The sequence below is a fragment of the Cyprinus carpio genome, chromosome B7 (assembly GCF_018340385.1).
Source record: "Cyprinus carpio isolate SPL01 chromosome B7, ASM1834038v1, whole genome shotgun sequence".
In the NCBI taxonomy this organism is placed as follows: domain Eukaryota; kingdom Metazoa; phylum Chordata; class Actinopteri; order Cypriniformes; family Cyprinidae; genus Cyprinus; species Cyprinus carpio.
In genome coordinates, this window is record NC_056603.1 from 9,355,080 (window position 1) to 9,380,975 (window position 25,896).

The 25,896-nt window shown below is 36.2% G+C and overlaps 2 protein-coding genes across 2 annotated transcripts in view; both read left to right on the plus strand.

The window, feature by feature from the left end:
- The window catches only part of rgs12a (regulator of G protein signaling 12a), a 36,457-nt gene extending 20,414 nt beyond the window's left edge, over positions 1 to 16,043 (plus strand). The window contains exons 4-18 of the mRNA XM_042727108.1: positions 4,113 to 4,131; positions 5,569 to 5,738; positions 5,932 to 6,024; positions 6,825 to 6,968; positions 7,070 to 7,252; positions 7,804 to 7,948; positions 8,521 to 8,624; positions 9,156 to 9,350; positions 9,444 to 9,517; positions 9,726 to 9,852; positions 11,293 to 11,383; positions 11,938 to 11,996; positions 12,375 to 12,486; positions 13,037 to 13,495; positions 15,370 to 16,043. Of these exons, the coding sequence (XP_042583042.1) occupies positions 4,113 to 4,131; positions 5,569 to 5,738; positions 5,932 to 6,024; positions 6,825 to 6,968; positions 7,070 to 7,252; positions 7,804 to 7,948; positions 8,521 to 8,624; positions 9,156 to 9,350; positions 9,444 to 9,517; positions 9,726 to 9,852; positions 11,293 to 11,383; positions 11,938 to 11,996; positions 12,375 to 12,486; positions 13,037 to 13,495; positions 15,370 to 15,611 (2,217 nt within the window). The 3' untranslated portion in view covers positions 15,612 to 16,043. The remainder of the gene's footprint in view (positions 1 to 4,112; positions 4,132 to 5,568; positions 5,739 to 5,931; positions 6,025 to 6,824; positions 6,969 to 7,069; positions 7,253 to 7,803; positions 7,949 to 8,520; positions 8,625 to 9,155; positions 9,351 to 9,443; positions 9,518 to 9,725; positions 9,853 to 11,292; positions 11,384 to 11,937; positions 11,997 to 12,374; positions 12,487 to 13,036; positions 13,496 to 15,369) is intronic.
- Positions 16,044 to 16,997: 954 nt separating this feature from the next.
- Positions 16,998 to 20,490, plus strand: LOC109092570 (zinc finger protein 16-like). Its single transcript, XM_019106333.2, has 3 exons — positions 16,998 to 17,814; positions 18,436 to 18,618; positions 19,161 to 20,490. The coding sequence occupies exons 1-3, from the start codon at positions 17,118 to 17,120 to the stop codon at positions 19,868 to 19,870; spliced, it is 1,590 nt and encodes a 529-aa protein (XP_018961878.2). The 5' UTR covers positions 16,998 to 17,117; the 3' UTR covers positions 19,871 to 20,490.
- The last annotated feature ends 5,406 nt before the right edge of the window (positions 20,491 to 25,896 follow it).

Below are 25,896 nucleotides of genomic sequence, written 5' to 3' on the forward strand. Positions count from 1 at the left end.
TTGCCACACATAGTTGTGCTTAGGTTATTTGCGTAACGTCAGTGGAGGTGTGAAGATTCACAAGAAGAAGGGTGTATGGCAGTTGTGCAAAGACATCAGAAAGTCATTTATGATTGTAAGGAGTATTTGCAGCAGTATGTGTGGCCTAGAGATGCAATGAAACTTCAAGTAATTTATGATGTTTACAAGGCATAGGTATTACTCATACTTACAGGCATAGTTCACCCAAAAATTTTAATTCTGTCAACATTTACTTGCCCTCATATCATTCCATAGCATTTTCTTTCTTCCGTAGAACACTAAAGAAAATATTTTGAAAGTCATTGGGTTAAAAAATTTGATGGCAGATGATGACAGAAATTACTTGGTTTTGTACCAGTTAGATGATACTTATGGATATCTAGGAACCAGAATATCAGTACATTGTGTAAAAAAAAAAAAAAAAAATGATTCATTGTAAATTAAGCATTATTGCAATATATATTACACACACACACACACACACAAAAAATACTATTTCAGTATTTCTACTTAAAGAATACATGTTATATTCAAAGTGTTGCATGCTGTTTCTTTGTCATTATTTTTGAAATGTATTAGTGAAAATGGTTTCAAAGCAAAATTTTTTTTGAATATGGCTTTGTTTATACACCCTGAAGACAATTTGGTTTACAAACAAATTTCACTCAGAAATGACCAGTTCATTTCACAAACAATTACAAAGAAACAAATAACAAAACTGTACTTTTGTTTTGAAAAGTTTAGAAAAACAGAAATGTATTTTCCAGTGTACTCCAATAGTCTTTATTGTATTTACAACTATGAAATATAATTTTTAGAGTGCAAGTCGGATACACAAACACAAGTTTGAACCAAAGAAAGAAAATGAGCCTCATTGTGGTTTGATGATCTGCAGTGAGATTTTCCCTTTGCTATTCTAGTAAACAGGCTCAAACATGTTTTCTTCTAAACACAGAAATTACCTCATCATTTCCTCTTTGAATCCATAAATACAGTTCCTTGGTTTTACTTCTCATAAGTTTCAAAGCATCTGATTGGTTCACAGAAACATCACTCAGTCATGCGGCGGGTCACAACAACCAGATGTCTGAACCCTGCCACGCAGTACGCCTACCAGATTTTGCTGCTGTGAAACCCCCATCTAATAACACATTTGCTCATGGGAGCGTGTGATATATATATAGAGAGAGCGCCCCTGCCTGAGACGCGTGTCATTGGTGGCCTCACAGTCTGTGGTCTGAGATGAATTGTTGCCATAGTGTTTCTGACCAAATACACCAGGGTGGTGGCACAAACCGAATGGTATTCAGGCTCCACTGTTTCATAGCTTCTCATTTTCTTCCTTTCTCTGTCTTTCCTCCCTCTGTTTCTCATTGCTAACTTTCATCCCTCACTACAATTAAAAGCATAGAAGAGGCCACTTCTGGTCTTATAAGGAGTCAGGTTTACATCACTTTGTGAGAGAAAGTCTTTATCTAGGGGTCTCGGTTTCAGATTGTCACAGTAAGGGCTCAGACTCATGAATCATATTAGTAGACTCTAGTTTGAGCTGTGCAACTCACCATTTTAAGACACATTTGCACTTTGAAAGTGTCCTGGAGGCTTGTGGTTTTTCAAGGCCGTCCCTCTTGTGTCTGTAAACAGTGTTAAGAGCATTCTTGGACTGGGATGTGATGGAAAAAGACAAAGTGCGGAGGAGGCATATGTTTATATTTATAGAATGCTACAATATTTGTATATTGTTAGCTGTTGTCACTAAGGAAAGCATCACTTTATTGTTGCTCTTACTATTTAGGGTAAGGATTTTAAATGCACCTCAAGCTATAGGTATTGAATTTGTTGAATAGCTTGTCTTGCACTGTTTATGCTACAGAGATGAATGAGTGCTCAAATCATGCAGCTTGTTAAGGAGAGGTGTGCTATTACTTTTCTAAATGTGTGATTTCTGGTGATGGCTGACAGATAATAAACTGAAAAATATATATTGAATAAGGAAAACAAGCTATCTGGGGAATGGGGATATCACTTAAAATATAATCAGGGTCTCATAGCAACTTCATAGCAATATAATATAAATCTAAAAATCTAGTTTAAAAAAAGCACTTCATGTTGTTATTTGACTTGTAACATTTTTAATCATTTGAAGATTATTTTCCGTCTTAGATCATCACTAAAGCATCCGTGCTTAGCACTTTCTGTATCACTGGTCAAACCCTTTTGTAAGATAATAGAAAGATGTCCTTGACATGAACCACAATGAATCAAGTCATATGTGTCCGCTTTTGGCTGTTCTCCATTCTTAATATCGTTGTCTTTTATTAGCATATAAATAGCTCTCCGTTAGTCATGTTGATTGTGTCATAAGAGCTCAGATTTGAGAATGGTGACGTACTGGGACTGGAATGTGCCATTTCTGAATGCTGATGAGCTGCTATTTTAACTCATTACCATTAGAGACACATACTCCTTACTTTTGTGATTTCAGCTCAGCTAAATGACATAATTACAAACAATGAAAACCAATCATTCATTCATTTTAATATAATTTCTTTTTCTAAAAAAAATTTCCCCCACCATAAATAATTTTGACTCATCCCTCAAAAAAACATGTTAACAATACCAAACACATAGTGGAAGTCATGGGGCTAGGCATTTCTCCAGAATAAATGTTCCTATTCCCAAAATAAAGAAACAATACTTAAACATTATGTATGTGAGTAGTGTGATTACTAGTCTGATACTGCGAAAAATAACTGAAGGAAATATCTATTTGCTAAATGAACTAAGCTAACTAACATTATACATATTCTTTTGGTTTGGTTTCTGTACCCAGTATTTTTGAAAATATAAATGCATTGAAAATACAGGTATTGGTACTCTGCATCGGCAATTGCCAGAAATAAAAGTATCGGTATCGGCCTGTTCTGAAAAAATGACATCGGTGCATCCCTACTTGTTATTTATACCAAATATTATATCTAATTTTTTATATATAATGTGTGTGTATGAATAATTTTATCTGCCTATAGTCCCTAAATGTATTAACTTTTGTAAATGTAATTGCTTATTTCTGATTTTAAACGCTCTGTAATTCTTGCCCTTTAGACGTCCATTGTAACTGCATTACTGTTGAACATTCCTTCAATGCACTGAGCGCATCTGTGTCTAGAAGGAAAGATTTTTTGGACGGCTGTAAGTTTGGCATTGGTTTAGTGGTGAATACAATGAAAAGGGCCTGCGGCTGAAATTAAAACTCTCTAGACAACAAATCCATCTGGTTAAATGGCACCAGACAGAATGGTGCATGTTCGTGCATGATATCACTCGGTAAACATTGTCCAGAGGTTCTATGAGTCATGAATCTGATTCTATCATTTTATTATGTGCCAACAAAGAACTTCTATCTCCCACCTTCACATTTGTAAAATCTCATTTGTATTCACCTCACAAAAGTCTGTTCCTTTGTGTGTCCATCTGCTGTCCCAATAACTGCCCTCATTCCGTTACACTTCCTCCCACTGAACAAACACAGTGTGTGTTTGTCCATGTGCTTTGCTCCCAGCCTACACACACACACATATACACACCTCTGTTGGTCTCTGGGATGCTGATGTTAACAAATAGGCTGTAAGATAAGTTATATGGTTCTACCATATTGGTCAACTTCCACATACCTGGGACTTGCATATTGATTTGCATTCTTCTTCTCAATCAGGTTTCCCTCCAGTGTTTTTATGACCCGAAAAGCTTGACTAAAGCTCTTTGTTAAAGTTATGGTCTTTGCTAATGTCTGGGCAGGCCTGCGTCAGGTCATTTGATGTGTGTGTGTTTTTGTGGGCGGTAACCGTAGCAGAGGTGCAAACAGCTGCGTGTTATTACACACAGCTACATCAACGACCATATGTAAAAACCCTCCCCTCTCGACAAACACACATCACACACATTCGGTAAAGATGAGAGAGACTGCAGAGATGTCTGCAGGCATTTACTCCAGCTCTGTAACTTTACCTCTCTCCTCGTTTTCTCCTCCTTTACCCCACCGAAGTCAGGATGGCAATTGCTCATTCATGTCTTTTTTTCTTTTCTTTCAGTCGGCTGCATCAGATGGAGGTGAGTACTCTGTTTCAACCCTTTCTAACAAGCAAACTCAATGAGTTCAGGAAGTTGTTTAATGAGTTCTGAAGTTAGCTTTAAGTAGAGATTGCTATTATAAAAAAAAAATATTTTAGTCTGTTGTTCTGATGTTTGTTGTGTGAGCCATTGAATTTTATTGGTGTCATCTTAAAGTGTTAAATTTTTCTATAAAGAGATACAAGAAAAATGTTACGAGAAGTACAAGATCATACTATCAAGTGCACTTCATTTGTACACTGAGAAGAAAGCAAAAACTTCCTCCAGAGTGGAATGTGTAATTGAAGTAATCTGTAGTTAATGACTTCTAGATACACTTTTGTTTAAAACATTAGGGTCAGTAAGATGTTTTTAAAAATAAATAATAAATACTTTTATCCAGAGAGGATGCATTAAACAAATCAAAAGTGAAGGTAAAGACAATCATTTTACAAAAGATTTCTATTTCAAATAAATGCTGTTCTTTTGATTGTTTCCACAAAAATATTAAGCAACACAACTGTTTTCAGCAATGATAATAATAATAATAAATGTTTCTTGAGCACTAAATTAGCCTATTAGAATGATTTCTGAAAGATCATGTGACGCTGAAGACTGAAGTAATGGCTGCTGAAAAAAATCCAGCTTTGTTATCACAGGAAAGAAATGCATTTTAAAAATTATTAAACATAAGTTATTTTGAAATGACTTCATAACTTACAATATTACTGTTTTACTGTACTTTAGTTTTTCTTTAGAGACCTTACAACATACCTCGGACAGAAAGTTACACTTAAAAGATTTTAGTTTAGGTCAGAGTGCACAGAGAAAGTTTTTGGGCAGTGTCAGTAAAACTGACAGCAGAGCAATGAGGAAGTTTCCCTTAATTTGTCTGAAGCTTTGAGGTTTGTCTGGACTTGTCTAACGAAAAGCAAGGAAAACAAATATTACAAATGATAGGGACCGCAACAGTTTGTAACAAAGATACAAAACAAATTACATATATTCTAGCGTTACTTGCTTACAAATTACAAAATCCCTTATTTTTGTATTCGAATCAGCAACACTTTAAAGTTAAAATTCTTCTAACCCTAAACCATAAATAAGACCTTTTTACATTGATTTTCCCATCAATGCAGTGAGTGTTTTACCAACCAGTTTCCAACTGAAGCAAACCTGTTTGAAAACAGTCTTTTTTTAATTCAGTTGGTAACACTACTGACTGAAATTATGCACTTTGATGATTCTAAATATTTATCTGCATATCGTCATCCTAACATGAAAAATCATTCCTATTCCTCACCTCATGCCACAGTATTAAAGACATCTCATCTCAGAATAGAGAAGTGAATTTGTTTTAGTGATCCAGAGCAGAACAGTTCAAGAATCTGAACCTAAATCATCTTGACTCTCATGTTTACTCTTTTCCTTCTTCAGAGCGCAGCGGTCTCGGGCATCATGACTGCAGCAGCGTGAACAGTTTGGAAAGTAACGGTAGTCTGCCCAGCGTCACCAACCATTGTCGCTTCTCAGAGCGCCGTGTTGCATCATGGGCCGTCAGCTTTGAGCGTTTGCTCCAGGATCCTGTCGGTGTCCGCTATTTTTCTGTAAGTACTGGAGTGTGTCTTAGACATTTGCTTATTGTTAACTAAATACAATTATTATGGCCTGTGAGCTTTTGACATGCTTGCCTTTGTGTATATCAGATTGATGGTTTGTGTTGTTTCATTTGTTGACACCATAACATAATGTCACAGGATAGTAGTTTAGAACCAAATGTACTTTTCTGTGTTCCTGCAGGAGTTTCTAAAGAAGGAGTTTAGTGAGGAAAACATCTTATTCTGGCAGGCCTGTGAATGCTTTAGCCAAGTTCCAGAACATGACAAAAAGCAGGTAATCATCTGTAACATACACGGTTCCCTCAATCATACATATTCAGTCATCTTGCTCAATGACCCTTAAAGTGATATTTCACCCAAAAATGAAAATACTGGCATCATTTACTTACCCCTATGTTGTTTAAAATCTTAACAACTTTCTTCTTCTGTGGAAAAATAAAACAAGTATGGGAAGTGGAATATCCTGGTTTCGCAACTACAAAAAAAGTCATATAAGCACAACAAAAGAAGTCTGCATGATTTGTGCACTATATTCCAAGTTTTTGGAAGCATTTTAATAGCTTCATGTGAGGAACGAACTAAAATTAAACATGAAGGGTGTCGGCAAATTTTAGTATTTTTTTTTTTATACTGTTACAGAAATTATTCATATTTTGAATAAGCATTTATTTTTACATTTTCTTTTTAATTTTATTTTAAGTGTAAGTAATTTTAGTATTAGTAAAGATGTTAAATTCAAACTTTTTTAAATTCAAACTACAATTTAATTTCCTAAGTTTAAATTTTACATCAAATATATATATATATATATATATATATATATATATATATATATATATATATATATATATATATATCTCTGTATTAATTGTAACTGTATTTCAGCTTCAATTAACAGGAATCATTTTTAATATTTTTAGTAAACAAAAACATCACTGGTGTATGTATGTGATTTAATCAACATTAAAGTGATTAAATGATGAAAGAATTCTAATTTTTTGGGGTAAGTTATCCTTTAAGAGTCGGGAGCATACAGTTTTTGATCGTGTTTTAATCATAGTTGTTGTTTTTCAGCTGTCCCAGAAAGCCAAAGAGATCTACAATCGATTCCTTTCAAGTAAAGCTACCACGCCGGTGAACATTGATAGTCAAGCTCAGCTTGCTGACGACGTCCTGACAGCTCCACAGCCCAACATGTTCAAACAGCCACAGCTGCAGGTCGATGTACACACATGATTAAACTCCCACATTCACATAGCACTTGTCATTGTTTGACTGAGCAAACCTAACCTTCATTAAACCTTGACTCATCCCTGCAGATCTTTAACCTGATGAAGATGGACAGTTACGCTCGGTTCCTGAAGTCCACTCTCTATCAGGAGTGCATGCTGGCTGAGGTAGAGGGTCAACCTCTCCCTGACCCCTGCCCGATTCCATGTAGCCCCGCCCCCTCCAAGCACAGCTTCAGCTCGGACCGCTCCACTTTCTCCACACCTAAGAAGGTACTAATCTCACTACAGCAGCAATACCTCAAGAAAGCTTTGTGGCGGATAAATTATGAGTAATATAATACATGCTTTTGGTTTTTGTTTACATCAGTTTTTTATTAGTTGTCTGTGGTTGCCAAGCAACATTACCATTTGCTGTGTTGATATAGAGCTCAGCTGTTTCAAATGACATGAACTACCTTCGATTTTAATGTAATTAATTTATTTTGTAATAAATAATCATTGCTACATCATTTGTTTTAGATTAAATAACCAAACCATTACAATGTCAAAATATTAGTATGAAAAAAACTGTTTTACATTTTTTATTATTAATACTTTTCAAATATTTTTTATACTTTAATATAAAATAATATACTGCAGTTTACATAATAATAATAATATAAAAGAGTGCTATAAAATGTTGGCCATACTGCCCACTGCTTAGTTCCATGCTAGCTGTACAGAATGCATTTAATGGACTTAATGAATGCTGACATTTCCTATAGCTTTACCCTGATTCACTGCTATAGTATACAGTCTGACTGTGTTATGTGGTGTTACAGGAAAATAAGAGGCCCAAAACAGGCAGGTCAAGTGATGACCTCAGAGAGAAACACTCTGATAAGAAAAACGGCTTCTTTTCCTGGTACAGATATCCAAGTATTGGGAAAGGACAGAAGAAAAGAGATGCACCAGATTTACCGTACAGTGAGTCTCAAAACAATATCTCATCAGCAATTTAGTTAATTTCCTGTATATATATATAACATCATATATTTCTGTAGATCTGACCCTGTCTGCTGTTGATGTAGCTATGAGTAATGATTATGCTTAAAAAGCTGACGGTGTTTAAGACATGTGAACACTATAAAGAGTGTTCTTTCAACAGGAAAAGATCACCTGATCAACCTTGAGTGACACCTTTGCTTATTCAATGTTCACACATCTATTTATGTGTTCTGTAGCTTCTGTGGGGTTGATTTTTATGTTTCAGTATTTATTGTGTTAATAAGTTATGTCATTTATGTCCACAGCAACCAACATTTTTGTCAGTGTTCATCCATAGTTGAAGAAACACCCTTTTGTTTGACATCAAAAGCAGAGAAAAACATCCTTAATTTAATATATTGATTTCATGCGACAGCTTTTCTTTCAATATGTTTATTTTTGGTAAATATTTTTTTGTACATTGTAAACACATGAAAACCAGTTTAATGTATGCTAATATGTGATGTGTGACATCTGCCATGTTTTGATTGGTTATCCATATGTGTGGACAGACTGTAATGGACGGAGAGGGTCTCAGGGTTCTCTGTCTTCTGGTGCGAGTCAAGAGCTCAACACTTCGTCTTCTGGAGGAAAGAATGAGGTAAGAGAATTGGGAGTTTGGGGGTGCACCATTTAGGACACTAGGGAGTTACAACAATACTTAGACATTAGATATGCAAGGGGAGGATTTACAGCAAATTAAAGCAACAGTTGTGATCATGCATTACTGAGAGTTTTACAGAGTGCTAATGAAATTTACATTTACATTTTACATTTAGTCATTTAGCAGATGCTTTTATCCAAAGCGACTTACAAATGAGGAAAATGGAAGCAATCAAAATCAACAAAAGAGCAATGATATACAAGTGCTATAACAAGTCTCAGTTAGCTTAACGCAGTGCATGTAGCAAGGGCTTTTAAATAATATAATAACTAAAACAGTATAGAAAACGAACAGAGCAAGCTAGTGTTAGAGGTCTCTTTTGCTTTCGTTAATTGTATAAAAAATGTAAAGAAAACAGAACACAAAAAGATTTTTTTTTTTAAATTAAATTAAACATAATATACACTTTTTATAATAAAATTCCTTACCGTTTACAGTTGCCAGGCAATGTAGATTTTTTTTGTGTAAAGAAAGTGTGAGTAGATTTTTTGTTTTTTTGTTTGGGAAAAGGACAAAGAGCGATGTAGCAGGACGTGTACAGTAATGCTACCCGACGGCTCCAGCTGCTCCATTCCTCTACGACAGGGCGCCTCCATCAGACAGGTGCTGCTAGAGCTCTGTCAAAAACAGCACATCAACCTGGCTGCTGTCGACCTCTTCCTCACCGGAGGAGAGAAGGTAGAGAGACCCTTCACAGCTTTTATAAAGTCTCCTTTAGTTATTCTGTGAATGCTAAGATTTCTCTTTTTTCCTCCATTTTTCTCTGCTTAGCCTTTGGTGTTGGACCAAGATAGTATTACACTCAGCTCTCGAGAACTTCGTCTTGAGAAACGCACTTTGTTCAGGTACTATCATCTCTCTTTCACACAGACTATCTAGAAAGTTCATGATAATCCGGAAGTATTTAATGACCCAAATGTAGTTATGTTGACTTTTATGTTCTCTTCTCTCCAAGAGCACCATATGTCACAAATGTAGAAAAGACTATCAAACAAATGTGTACTGTGGTTGCCACTTGACTATAAATAAATCCACCCTGTTTGCTATTTCCAGACTGGACCTGGTACCCATTAACAGATCGGTTGGGTTGAAAGCAAAGCCCACAAAACCTGTGACTGAGGTTCTGCGTCCTGTGGTTGCAAAGTATGGACTCCATCTTGGTGATTTGGTTGCAAGAATAGTAAGTGATTGACTGTGACCAGTTACACATATGGCTGGCATACGTTGTGTAATTTTTGCTGTGCATACTCTTAGTACAGGTCTGAATGCAAAAGATAGCAATGTCTCATCTAATCTGTGATTTTAGATTCAATTTGTTTTTATATGTTATGTCAGATTTAAAACAATAAGATTTCCTGATGTGAAATGAACATGCAGCTGGTTCGGTCTCATAGGGCGTGGAGTTATGTGGTATAGCAGGAACGCTGCAGTTTTTCCCCTCTTAAACGTCAAACAGAGGTCATCTGAGCCAGCTTTTAGAAGTTAATGGAAGACAGCACTAAGCAGAGAGAAAAGACTGTAATGGCTTGAAACAAAACCACCTCCCAGCTCTGCAAAGCATGAAAGCTAGTTTATTTTTAGCCAGTGGTCTATGAAGCTTTTACTATATCACAGAGCACAGACGTTCAGCATTAGCCTTCAGAAGCACTCAAGAAGATCTATGTATATAAAGCTAGGCTAAAAGCAGGTGCTGACATTTCAGTCACATAGCAGTGTTTAGTGTTTCGAGGAATTTTCTGGTTTCAAAACTAGTTAAGTTAAAAACAAGCACAAGCAGTGTTGGTGGTGCGAGACATTCCAGAAGATTAAAAAAAAGCATTGTATTTTTGTACAAGTCCTTATTTAAATTCTTCCATACAAATATTTTGTGTTATTTCAGCTATGACGTTGTCTGAATAATCCTTAAAGCAACTGGAATACTGTTCCCAGGTGCATAAACCTCTAGTCTTGCGTTACCTTAATTCTTGTAAATGAAGTTTGCACATTTAAATAGTACTTTGTGGATAGTAACATCATGTAGTCACGGCAGGATTTGAAAAATAGCAGATTGTACTCACAAGGTTATTAAGCAATTTAATAAGTAGCCACATGTTAACATGTGTAACGTTCAAGTATTATGAGCAGGAGTATAAAGCTTTCCGTTATGGTGTGAGAAACTGATGCAAAAGATTCAGTGCATGAGTGAACTGTTCACAATTCAGTTTGATTCATTTTTAATTTCAGACCTTAATACAAACCCGTTTGACTGATTAGATCAAAAGAGTGATTTATTTGTGACTAGCATCACTAGTTCTAAATAGCTTGTAGAAAACACTAATGATATGATTTTTGAAATATTATAACATGGGTAACAGGATTGTCAGGTTGATTTATTGTAATCTCCTGCATCAAAGAAGGATTTATTAGTAAATTTATACTGTGGCACAGCTGTATTTCACAAAATGCACTGAGAAATGCATAGAAATTATTTTCTGTGCTTAATCAAGCCTGTCTTTAGACCTTAAATTGTACTGATAAAACTGGAACAGTTAGCTGTATCTGACATCAATCAAAATTCATTTGTGTGAAGTCACATTTCTTGAGAAAAGAGTCTAATATTAAATGTTTGAAATTGTTTTAGAGTGGAGAGACAGAGGTTCTCGATCTTGGAGTGCCCATATCAAACCTTGATGGCCTGCGAGTTGTACTGGAGAGGGCTGATCCAGCCAAAGGTGCGCATGCACGTACACACACACATACAAACACAAACATTTTGGGTTTTCATGTTTTATAGGAACTTTTCATAGACATAATGTTTTTTATTCTGTACAAACTGTATATTCTATCCCCTTAGCCTAAACCTATCCCTTACAGGAAACATTTAGCATTTTTATATAAAGTATATAAAAAAACACTGAGGACGTTTCATAGATTTGTCTTTTATATGTTTATATATATATATATATATATATATATATATATATATTTGATTTTTTATATATTTATATATATATATATACTATTCAAACAATAAATTTAATCATTCTAGTGGGCATATATTTATGTTTATATGTATATTTTACTTAGAAAAAAAAATACAACCTATAACATAACACATTCTACATTTTTTAGAAATGTTTTATCAAAACATACACACACATACATATACACACACGGCCTTGTGCACTATCCAGTTCTCCACTTCTCTCTGATAATATCAAGTAATTGTGTTCAGGGTCATTTCAACATTCCTTTGGGTAATTGTTTTGTTGTACTCCTCTACCAGCCAAGTCTAAAACACTCAACTCCAAAACACCAGCTGCCAAGAAAGGTCTGCCAAGAGAGGTGAGAGTGACTTACTGTAAATACAGTAGTGTGTGAGATGTCATGCCTGCTTCAATCCTCTAAATATCCAATATACTTAAACTGCAGTCATCGTGCAAAAACTAAATGCATCTTAAGTTAAATAACATTCTCTTTATGTCACTAACTCTAAGCATGCATGGATGTGGTGAGCATGAACTTGTGGTTACATGCATGACTTATGTTTGTGTTACGTTTTGAAATATCAGTGTGCATTAGAAATGGCATTGTACACTGTTCAGACATGATTCCTATTTTTATAAAGGGAGTAAAACCTTCATGAACATGTCAGTCTATAAGACATTCAGCCCAGGATTCATTCATCATAGCTCATCATATCTGTCTTTACTGCATTGCTAGAGAGATGAAAGCGTGGTAGGAAAAGCGTCGAAAGGAGATGAAGACAAGCATCCTCGGACAGCTGCGTCAGAGAGGAAGAAAGGGAAAAAGAATCATATGGATGAAGCAGAGGGTACATATTATCTACTTTTCTCTGACTTTTCAGTGTTTTCTTGTCCATTGTTTTTGTCAAAAATTATTTGAGGAGTTAATCCATACATAAAACCTGTTAAAACCTAGTAGATTAAGAAAGTTTGACTAAATTTTTTTATTTTAAAAAGAGTTTTCTTTTTTTGAAATGGTTTGATATTTTCCGGTATAAAGTATTATAGCATTTATTCATATTTTCTTTTTTAAATTAAAATTTTAATGTAATACATTTGTGTATTTGTTTTTAATTTGTATTAATTAAATTTATTTCATAATGTGAGTTTCCCTCCACTTCAATTGTTTTACTTCAAAGAAAGTTTAGAGTTTTGTGAATTTTTTTAATGAAAGATCAAAAATATCAGTGGGTGGCACTGTATATATTATAATCATATAATATGTAATATAAAATTTGTTTTATTTAACATTATTTTATTTTGTTCTTTTTAACAAAAACTGTTTTTATAGTTTTAGGTCTTGCTAATAATAAGTCAATTTGATAAACTACTTATTGGTTAAATACTCTTCTTTTCTAGAATTTTTCGAGTTGTTGAGTCGTGCTCAGAGCAGTCGTGTTGACGACCAAAGAGGCTTGCTGAGAAAAGAAGACCTTGTGCTTCCAGACTTTCTCCGTGTGAACCCTGATCCCAAACCCCAACCCCCTGCCTGCTCAACCCCCACCTCCCATAAACCCGGCCACACCACCACAACCCCCCAGCCTCCTAAACCCAGCTCCTCAAACGGACACCCCCGTGCACCCAGCCCTGACTCGCCCCCATTCACCGCCCCACTCTCCCCCATCCTACACTGCTCTGGTCCGCAGGGTCAGGAAGAGGAAGGGCTGGGTGACCTGACTCTTGTGGGGGAGGGTGATATCAGCAGCCCAAACTCCACTCTGCTTCCGTCTCCGCCGATCTCTCCGCCCCCTTATGAGGGCAGCCTACCTGAGGCCAACTTCACTCCTCCGCCATGCTTACACAGGCATCCCAGCCCAGGTATTTCTCCCCCCTGACTAGCCGTGAGTGTGGCTGTGTGTGCGTACGTGTGGTGGGTGGCATGTTTGAATGGATTCATGTAACAATAAAAACACACATCCCAAATTCACCTGACATACACTAGATAGTATTGATCTCACCTAGTGTCAACTTCATCATATTTCTACACATACATTACCGTTCAAAAGTTTGGGGTCGGTAAGATTTATGGTTTTAAAAGACGTTTCTTATGCATTACAAAGCTACATTTATTTATTTCAAAATTTTGTGAAAACAGTAATACTGTGAAGTATTATCACAATTAAAAATAACTTTCTTCTTATTATTATTATAATGTTGAAAACAGTTGTACTGCTTAATATTTTGTGGAAAGCGTGATACCTTTTTCAGGATTCTTTGTTGAAAAAAACTTTTAAAAGAAGAGCATTTATTTGAAATAGAAATGTTTTGCAACATTATAAATACATTTTTGTCACATTTGATCAATTTAAATGTAAGTTTCCTTGCTGAATAGTTTAAAAAAAATTTTTTTTAAGTCATACTGACAAAAAATTTTGAACGATGATGTAGCTGTGCTTGAAATGGAATGCTAGTTTACTGCATATGTACTATAAACTGCCTGATTTTTAAGAAAAGTATGTGAAACAATATGGATTATGCACTTATAAACATTGTCATGTGACATTATTACATTTGGATCATAGCCAGTTTGTCTGTACTGTAGAATATTAAATTAATAAGGCATTAATTTGTCTTACTTGTTTTGACACATCCTTATGAAAATAAGACACCTTGTAGATAATATTGTAATCTGAAAGTGTTCACGTGGGTGTATCAAGACTGTGCTGTAAATAATCATTTACAAATCTCTCATATTCCTTTTTTGTTCATTTTTTACATTTCCTTTTGATACAAACTGTGCAAATGTGTCTCTACCCATCTAATCATTGCCTAGAGTGCGATTCAACAATGCTGAATGTGAGACAATGCAGTTGTTCTGGCAGGAATACTCTTACAGTATTTCACAATACACTTTGTAAAGACCATAAGATTCAAGCTATACGCTGTGCTCTCAAACAGTTGCATTGTTGATTTGCTTGCCATCCTGTTTCCTTTTGTAGTAATCATGTTGATTCTGTGTCAGTCTGATTAGATCTAATAAATGTTAGCAAAAGCAGTCTAGACTTGCCTGTGATCTTGTTTGTCATCCTTTTACTTTGCTGGTGTTATCATGTTTCTTTATGCTCCTTTCCTTACTTTTCTGCATCTGAACTTTTTTCATTCATGATTGCCTTGATTGCATTTGAAAAACACACAGGAACTTGTTGTTCCAGGTGTCTGCAGACCTGAAATCAGTCAGAAACCTCAAAGCATGTTTTTGCACAAAAATGATCTTTCCAACTACTGGAACTTTTAAATTAAGATGACTGCATGAAATTTCACGCTACTTAAACATTTTATAAAGACACCATCCTAAAAGAGTGCTGGTGCTGAGTATTTACCAATGAGGACATACTGCCACCTTGTGGTTGCTCACAGTCAGAATAACAATAAACAGTGAAGGATTGAACATTTTCACTATTCACTAGTGTTATATTATTCAAAATAATGGCCTACAACATGCCGTCTCATAATCAATTTGAACTTCATCATCAATGTGTTAAAATATTTATCCAGTATTCTAAAGCATTTCCATGTTCAGACTTAAACTAGGATGTGATAATCATGTCAATAAATCAAAAAGTAATTTTTAACTTGACTTTCATTTCCTAATCAACCAAATGGGATTCTGGCTCCCAATTCCCACATATTCCCACACATCTGTATTTTCCTTTATATGTGCTGTACTGACTTGTTTGCAAACTTTTCTCCAGGTACAGAAGAAGGAAACGCATGCACTTCAGCTGTCAACAACCATCCCTCTTCAACAGCCCAATTGCTGGACAAGGGGGTCACTCTGGAGGACAGCTTCGAGGGTTACGCAGCTGAGCTTCGCCAGTGCCAGAACAAAATGAGAAATGGCATTTACCCCTCCACAGAAGCGCCCCGTCCCCTCAGCGGGGTGCTGGAAGTCAACGAGACTGACACTGTGCAATACAAAGCAACGTTTGTCTGAAGGAAGCTGCTTGCTGGACATTTTCAAAGACTGACATGAAGCCAAATTGTGTATGTGGAAAATATTGTATATGTTAATAATGTAACCTAAGATTGAAAGGGTTCATTTTATTAGTTAAAATGTAACTTTAGACCATTCTTTATTTAATGATAATGATAAAAAGAAAAACTCTTAACTGTGTTCAATGTTAGATTGGGATCATAGTGCACATCAGAATATCAGTGTAACTAGCTGGAAAATTATAGTGGGAGGTAAATGCAAATGGTTTCAGTAGTTATAGTGGAATTTAGTCCATCAAGTCCATTAATTCCTTTACATCAAATGTTTTTTTAAGGCTGTCTTGAACTGTAATTTTGAAAAAACGAACACATCTAGTCTTGTTAAAAACATTAAGGTTTAAAAGACACAAATGAATTATTATAAAAAATGCATAACATTTTGTTTTGTCGTCTGTTTTGTTCTAAGTCTGGGGCTCACTGTGTGTTTATACTGTAACTATTTTTAAAAAAAAAATTGTCAGTGTGGTAATTTTATACTTCAAAGGGGAACTTTTAGGATGGCAAGTTACATATATACATATTTGCATGCATGCAAAAATATTTGCTGAATAGTTCACCTCAAAGAACAGCTGAAAAGTGGAAAAAGACCCAACAACAGAGTAAAAGGAAACAAATCAATAGCAAGTGAGATGTAGTTGTACAGTAAGTCTAAAACATGTATACAGAGCGACATCTAGTGGCCATTATACAAGACAGAATTTCTCCTGCTTGAAAAATTCTTCTCCTTCTCCTTTTCTTCTCTCCAACCTACTTAAACAGATCTTTCTAATTTTCTATAGTCTCCTAGTTTTGATATACTATGTTGTGCCGGTCAAACTATTTTTAACAGCACAGCTAGCAGTCTTTGAAGACAAATATATGAATGTGTAATGAGAAATTATGTAGTTTATAGGCTATTTAGTATAAAGTATTAAATAGCCTGCCTATTTAAGGATGCACCAGTTAATCACTAAATGAAATAAATAAGCTTTCCATCGATATATGGTTTATTATAGTAGGACAATATTTGTCCGAGATACAACTATTTGAAAATCTGGAATCTGAGGGAGCAAAAAAAATCTAAATATTGAGAAAATCGCCCTTAAAGCTATCCAAATAAATCATTGGTAGTGCATACTACTAACCAATAATTAAGTTTTGATATCTTTATTGTAGGGAATTTACAAAATATCTATCTATCTATCTATCTATCTATCTATCTATCTGTCTATCTGTCTGTCTGTCTATCTATCTGTCTGTCTATCTGTCTGTCTGTCTGTCTGTCTGTCTGTCTGTCTGTCTGTCTGTAGCAGCTACAGGATGGCTCTGTAGGGGGCGCTGTTTATTTTGTCAGCTTCCGAAGTGGGAGGAAGTTCTTCTGGTGCTCTATGGTGTCTCTGCTGTATCCTCAGTGTCCATCGCGATCAAAACACTGTCCGCTCCGCGCCGAGTGCCTGCGCTCTTCAGCATGAACCGAAAGAGAAATCACTGCTATATGGAAACAGGGCCGTCCTCGGAGTCCCAGGCCGCCTTTGTGGACAACGCGGGGTCCTTCAGCCGAGACGAGGAGGATTTGTCCGAGCTCGAGCCCGACGAGCAGCTGGTGTGCTCGGTGACCGAGATCACGGAGCACCTGGGCAGGAACATCACGCTGGTGCTGGAGTCCGCGCTGTCCGAGATACGCAAGCTGGTCAGCGTCCGGATCAGAGTCCTGAAGATGGAGCTCCGCGAGAAAACCGACGAGATCGAGCTGCTCAAAGCCAAGCTGGAGTCCACGGAGAAAGACGGGAGGGGGTCTAACTCCAGCAGCCTGGACTTTAGGAAAGCAGAGCATCAGCCGGGCCAGAAACACGGCGCCGACCCGAAGAAAGCCAAACCCGGGACGCCCGTGGTGAAGAAGGAGAACATCAACGCGATCTGCGACTATTTGATGAAGGATAAGAACCAGCGGGGTGCTGCTGAAGTGGAGAGCGACCACAGCAACCAGGCCTTTGGGTCCGAATCGCAGCCTCACGCGTCTCTGAGCCTGTGGACGGACAGCGGAGCCGCGGACACCGACACCGACGCCGACACGGACATCTTCAGCATGCTGCCATCCGCCAGCAAGCGCATGTACGACTACGAGTGGATTTCAGGAGTCGAGCTCAACTCTACTGAGTTTAAAGGTACTGCTTAATCATATAATCTAGAGTACTATAGACATGGACTGTAGTAGTGTGCATGTAGTTGTATGTAATATGCATGCATTGTATCTTATTTGTTTGCATGCATTGCCGTATGCATATAGTGTATGATATGCATACGTTATAGTATATAGACGAATATAGTTGTTTAAAGTATGCATGCATTGTAGCATGTATATAGTATGCATGTCATGCATTGCAATATGTATATAGATTCATATAGTATTCGTGTATCGTGATATACGTTTTCTTTTTGTATGTGTCTAGTTGATTATAGTATGCATGTGGTTGCATATAATATGCATGCACTGTGTCTTATATGTTTGCGTATTGTGTATAGTCTGTACGTGTTGTGTATATAGATGAATGCAGTTGTGTAAACTATGCATGTGTATAGTTTGAATGCTTTCTTTGTAGTATATATGTAGTTGCATATAGTGTGCATGTGATATGCATGCGTGTTTGTTGTATGCATTAATTGACGTATGCATACATTTAATAAATTACATGCATTAAAAAATATATAGATGCATATACTTCTATAAAGATGCACTCATTGCAGTATGTATATAGGTGTATCCCTGTTTTCCTCTGCTTCTTTAGGTGATACTGAAACAAAATGTGAAGATGTTCCCACTGTGGATGACGAGGATGAAACCGAAGACTCTGAAGGAGGAAGAGGAAGTCTGAGGTCAGTGTCTGACCATTTTCCTCTGGACACTCAGGGCTCGCCGCGGGAAGACAGGAGCAGCCCGGCGGAGGACAGTATGGACAGAATGGAGCCAGGTTAGTGTTTTTAAAGAAAGAGAATGTTTCGGTTTCAGTGCGAAATCTGCATGAATGCAGCTGGGAAGCATTATGTGTTGTGCACCTCTGACACTACTATTTAAATTTGCTTTATTTTAAAATGTAATTTATTCCTTTGATCAAAGCTGAATTTTCAGCATCATTACTCCAGTCTTCAGTGTCACATGATCCTTCAGAAATCATTCTAATTTGCTGACTTGGTGCTCAAGAATGTTACAAATATTAATATTTTCCTAGAAAATATAATACATATTTTTCAGAATCCTTTAATGAAAATAAAGTTGAATAGAGCAGCATTTATTTTGAAATAGTTATTTATCATTTGAATGCATCCTTGCTAAAAAAAATAAAAAATTATCCCCAAACATTTGAACTAGTGTCTATGTTAGACTTTCGCAATGCATTGTTTAAAAAAAAACAAATGAATGCAATTAACCTTTTCTTTTGTGTTCTTTTTCACATAAACAATCTTTTTGGTGTGATTTGGAAATATGAATTGATTCACTGACCGTCTTTTCCAGGTCAGCAGTTCTCCTCTCACACCTTCATCTGCCCCTTCTGTGGAACTCTTTGCCCTGACTCCTCTTTCCTGGAGGAGCACATCAAGCTCATGCATCACGACGAGAGCACTCTGCAGTCGGCCCCGGGTGGTTCTTCCTCTCGTGGGGAGAGTGAGTCGGGCGAGGCGGCCCGAGCTCTGGGAGGCACAGAAAGACCTGTTGGCCGGGGCGCACGGGAGAAGAAAGTGGAGGGCGGTTATGAGTGTGGCGACTGTGGGCGTCATTTCAACTATCTGGGCAACCTGCGGCAGCACCAGCGCATCCACACCGGCGAGAAGCCCTTCGTTTGCCCCGAGTGCGGAGAGCGTTTCCGGCACGCCGCGCGCCTAAAGAGCCACCGCCTCAGCCACAGCGGAGCCCAGAGCCCCTTCCCCTGCCCGCAGTGCGGTAAGGGCTTCCCAGTGCTGTCCGGACTGAAACGGCACCAGCGTGTGCACACAGGAGAGAGTCCCTACGCTTGTCCCCAGTGCGGACGCAGATTTAAAGAGCTAGGCAACTTATACACACACATGCGCATTCACAGCGGCGCTACGCCCTACTCTTGCTACCAATGTGGGCGGAGCTTCAGGCATCTGGGCACATATAAGAGTCATCGCTGTATGCCGGCTACCCAGTTAGCCAGTGGCCACAGTCCAGCATGGGCGCAAGAAGACAAGGTGCAAACTGGGTAACAGCCCAGTGACAGATGTGTACAAAAAGTGGTTTGTTACTTCCTCGACTGTTGGTTCAGGATCCATTTCAAGTCCGAGAAAGAAGCTCGGCCGAAGAGAGATGCGAGAGAGAGGTCGTTGTGACTCTAAAATAACATCAGGTTTCAGCGTAAATATGAAGCTGTATGAATAAGGACATCTTTCTCATTCAACTTCGTTAATGTCATCTTTAACCGTATCTTGCTGCTTGTTAAATGTTCATTTATTGAAACATTTTGCAATCATTCCTCAAACATCAAATGTAAAAAGGGTGTTTGAGTGTCCATATACAGTATTTCAAGACTGCACTAAATATTATTTGACATGTTTTAATTGTTCATTTTTTTAAATTTGGACTCTTCGTAAAAAGTGTTTCTGACTCTAGAAGAAGATAGCAGGGCCCCGGGGCCATATTAACAGAGTGAAATATGCCTTATAAAAACTAATTCAATAATAGCAAGGCTTTTAAGTTAAATAATTATACACTAATAATGATTCAACATGACATTCCCTCTTCCATCCTTACAAAAAAAAGTCCCATGGTGTGAGATTGTAATACAACAGTACTTTGATAAATACCCATTGTATTAAATGATCACTATATATATATATACATATATATATATATATACATATATATAATATATATATACATATATATATATATATATACATATATATATATATATATACATATATATATTATATATATATAGATAAATATATATATATATATACATATATATAGATATATATATATATATATATATATATATATATATGCTATGTATATGTATTTATGTATGTACACACTATCATTCAAAAGTTTTTGGTTCGGTAAGGTTCCTTTTTTTTTTTTTTTTTTTTTTTTGAAAAATTTCTTATTTGCTCAAAAATACAGTTTAAATGGTAATATTGTGAAATATTGCTACAATTTAAAATAACAGTTTTCTATCCGAATGCATATTAAAATGTTATTTATTTAAGTGATTGCAGTTTTACTTCAGTTTTCAGTGTCAGGTGATCCTTCAGAAATCTTCTAATATGCTGATTTGGTGCTTAAGAATCATTTCATATTATCAATTTTGATAACAGTTGTGCTGTTATATTTTTCTGAAAACGGTGATACATGTTTTCAGGGTCCTTTGATGAATTTTTTTTTCTTCGTGTTTTTAGATCAACTTAATGCATCCTTGATAAATGAAACTAGTCTATTCCTAAAAAACAAAACAAAAAATCTTACTGACTGTAAACGTTTGATCAATTGTGTACCGTTGGCAATTGAAGTTGAAAAGATGTCAAATATGCAAATCAAACTGACTTCAAAAACTTGACGTGACATTGATTTGATGTAAATTGAACATCAAACATATCATGGCCTACATATACATTAAATCAATGTCAGTGTGGGATTAACTTGCTGTTTTTACCCAATTACCACCGAAAGAAACTGCCGTCCAAACTGAATTTAAAATGATGTTACAGCATCTTGATCAAGTCTTGACGTCAAATTGATATCAAGGTGCCAGCTGGGATGGTACGTCAAAGAATACAATGGTATGTGTCCAAATCCAATCATAAGTGTCCAATAATAAAGTCTGATCATAAATGCTTGTAAAAAATGTATAAGATAAAACAGGAAATATTATTTTAGATATTTACAAGTTACATTCTAGTGTTATTAGGGTTTCCCAGCACACAACTAATGCATCCATTTTTAATATAATTGAAAGTTGGTACAAAATCATGATACAGAAATGATTAAACTGCACTGCAATGTTATATTAAAGATGTGTAGTCGCGTTTTGAGCGTGAGTGCTGCCATCGTGTGGATGACTTCTATCACTGCATCACCGGGACAGTCAGCGTGTGTGTATGTTTTCAGTTTGTTTAATTACGTGATCGCACTATTAACACCTTTTTTTTTTTTTTTTATATATCAGTGAATTTGTTTATATATGTCTACCTGTATTTTAACAGCTTAGAGGTTTGGAAAAATATACCTGAATGGGGAAAAAAAAGGATTTAGAAAAGATGTGTCATACAGAAATGAACCTGGACGCACTTAATGGGGATGACTGTATGAAGTTTATTAAGTGTTGCAAATGCAAGCAATCCTTCAGATTTATTTTAAGACTTTCTCATAGCAGTGATCTCAAAATAGCCTGAATATTACCGATTAAACAGCACAAAAAGTGTCTCAGTAATAACTTTAAATGATCTGTACAAGGCAAACTGTACTGAAATAAACTGAACTGTAACTAATAAATACTCTTAGGATATGGTTCAAGTTGTTTATGTATTTGTATGTAAGCGGTTGTTGACATCATGACATGCTACTGAAGCACATTAAATATAACACTTGTGTACTAAAGGATGTGCATTGAAATTGCTATGGAGCCAAACAGCTGTGGAGTGCTCTTGATAGGTTGAACACTGCTGCGGTCATTCCTCCAGTAAATGTCGCTCAGATATGCATGAGAAAATGTCATTGTGACATTTAAGAAATATGTAAGGAGAGACTGAGAGAAAGAACAACATCCAGCCATAGGAACTATTTTTCTTTATTAGAGGGTGACAAGTCTCCTCCTTAATAACACACTGCCAGCTGAACTTGTCATTTCTCCAGGAGATTGCAAGACTCTTTTCCAGGAAAACACTGAGGAAAAGCAACAAATTCTCACACAGCGATTGCAAAAGTTGGCCACCTTAAATTAATTTTTGATTATAGATGAAATATGAGTTATTTGAGTAATGTATAGTGATAAAATAAATCTACACTAGACTTTAAGCAATTAACAAATGGTCTGTATTAATTTAAGATTATACCAAATGTATACCTGTACACTGCAGTTTTTCATAAATTGGCAAAAACAGTTTGCTTTAACCCAACTTGCTTGTCTTTGTTGAACACACTGTAAAAATTCATAGTGTAAAGGTCAGAAAAAAAAAAGAAAAGTGAATACATCTTCAAAAGCCATTTGGAGTCGACTAACCTAGGGACAAATTTATATTTTAAAAAATTATATAAATATCATAGTCAAATTATATATATAAAATGTATGCATTCGTTTAATCATGTATATAATCTAAAAATAAAGCTGAAAAGGGTTACAAAAGTGTATTTTTGTACACTGTGTACTTTAAATATTTCATTCAAAGGAAATTTTACATAACATATTTATTTTAAAAGCATTTTTAATTAGTTTTGTGATCTAAAACAAACAAGCTAATTTAAAAAAAAAAAAATATATATATATATATATATATATATATATATATATATATATATAAAATTTAGATCATAAGAAACAAATTCAAGTGTGTCCAAACTTGAATTTAAATTTGAAACTTGAATGCTATAAAAAGAATGCTACCGTTCATTCTGAAGACTCATTAAATATTTGCAATGAAACTGCCAGTATGTTTTCATTATTTGAGGCAATAAGCACTTCCTGGCCAATAGTGGCATTGCAGACACAATGTAAGCACCTGGGCTCTTGTTGTGGAACTGCAGGGGATTTATGAAGAGGGTCTAATTTTATCCATCTCATAAGACCACATGTGTGGGATGTTTGCTGTAGACACAATGGGTGAGCAGCCATATTCATTAATTAATGCTAAACAAAACCTCACTTACCTCCTGCCGCTTTCCATCACAGAGTCTGTAAGGGCTGGAATAGGAACAAATACATAAAGGGGCTTTTCACACTTTGAGTAACTCCAGGTTATCTTCTTTTAAAGCAAATTAAACCAAGGATGAAGCATCATTTCACACTTGTAATTTTGAAAGTGTGGGCGGCCTATACAGTTTCACAATGATACTGACAATGCAAATAAGTAATTTTTACAATTTTACCTGGGAAAAGCCCTAACATGCTCTGACTTACATTACGTTTTTATGTATTGCGTTGCATATCATGCCACTTAAAGATAAAAACATGTCTGCATTTGTGATCTGAAAAATTACAAACAAGCGCTGCTCTACACTGCTCAAAACTCGCGTTTGAATCATCAGTGGCAAATTCTTTAAATATAAAAAACGTACTTACAGGCTGTGAGTCAGAAGACCAATTGTAGGCTACTCTGCAGGATCAGGAAACAGTCCTCCAAAAATGTGCTGCACACATCTGAATATTTGGGTTGAACTGTTTGGAACAGTGTTGTCTATACAACTTAACCACTGATTTCTAGTTGTGTCCTCTTTTGGAAGACCAAACAAAGTAGTTTCGCTTTCACAACGAAACACACAGCATCTCCACAACATGGCGTGAAGTTACACCTTCTTTCTTTTCATGAACATTTGGGGCGGGGTTATGCAAATCTTCCCACATCTTGACGTAGAGATGTGGGGGCGTGTTAGAATTCAACTTTTAGAAAGAATATCTCTTTGGATTTGATACTTTAGTCTTTGTAACTTTACAGATCTTCTTTATTCACCAAGAGCTTGTAACACTCCAAAGAGAAAGGAAAATTTTTAAACCACATCATATGACCCCTTTAAATTCAGATAAGACAGAGATATTACTTATTGGACCAAAAAACATTACACAGAATCTCTTGGATTACAATTTGCAATTAGACGGATGTACTGTTACTTCCTCTACTGTCAAAAATCTGGCTGTTATATTAGACAGCAACTTGTATTTTGAAAATCATATTTCCCATGTTTCAAAAACAGCATTCTTAGATCTCTTAGATCCATTCTTAGAAACATTGCCAAGCTACGAAACATGTTACCTCTTTCTGATGCAGAAAAGCTAGTTCATGCATTCATGACCTCTAGACTGGACTATTGTAATGCACTGCTAGCTGGTTGTCCTGCATCCTCAATAAACAAGCTACAGGTAGTCCAAAATGCAGCGGCTAGAGTCCTTACCAGGTCAAGAAAATATTATCATATTACCCCAATTTTACAGTCTCTGCACTGGCTACCTATTAAGTTCCATATCAGTCACAAAATATTATTACTTACCTACAGGTTCCTTAATGGCTTAGCTCATGTCTACCTAACTAGTCATCTACCACGCTACAATCCATCACGCTCCCTAAGGTCACAAACTCTGGACTTTTGATAGTACCTAGGATAGCAAAGTCCACTAAAGGAGGTAGAGCTTTTTCGCATTTGACTCCCAAACTCTGGAATAGCCTTCCACACTTCCTCTGTTTAAATCTTGATTAAAAACACATCTCTTTGGCCAAACATTCAAATAATGCATCTCTGACATTAACTGACAGTCACCACTGATAAGCTACTATTAAATATATTGTAGAAACTATCGTGAAAAGCACTATACAAATCAACTTGAATTGAATTAAATCATCTGGACAGAGAGAGTCAAAATGAAGAACCTGAATATATAACAACCTTGCTCATCTTTGAATGTTTGGATTTCTGACGTATCACGTAACCTTGTTCAAAAGTGTACATGCATTTAGACACCTAATTGTTGTATAACCTTACTGTTTGTACCTTTGAAAGGTTCTGATTTTTTTGAACCAAGGTGAAGAAATGTTTTGTGCACCGACATGCATTTCTATAGGCTTTCTTCTGGTTTTCAACCTTTTAACTTGAGTGCATGAATTACTGGATTGCTGTACTTCCATTCAGTATTGAATTTTCACCGACACACTGCCACTAGCATAACACAATGACAGGACCAAGATCAATTTAAAATGTGACTGCTCTATGCACTGATGTAGGTTTGAATGCTTGCACATCAGCACTCCCATGGTTCAGCTACATGGACATATTAAGCTAAAAATACTCCATAACATCTATTCCTTTGCACTCAGTGTCAAAGGACATGTTCATGTCTGTTAAAAACCATAATTTTCTGCACCTGACTACAGTTACACTCCATTAACTGATACTAAATCCTCAGTGGTGCATCAACATGCCACACTGGCAGAGCAATCATTTAAGGCTGCTTTCTAGCCTTCATAATTGTTGAATTCATCTGATAGAATCCACTGGAATTGTTGGGGTATGAATACAATAAACCAGA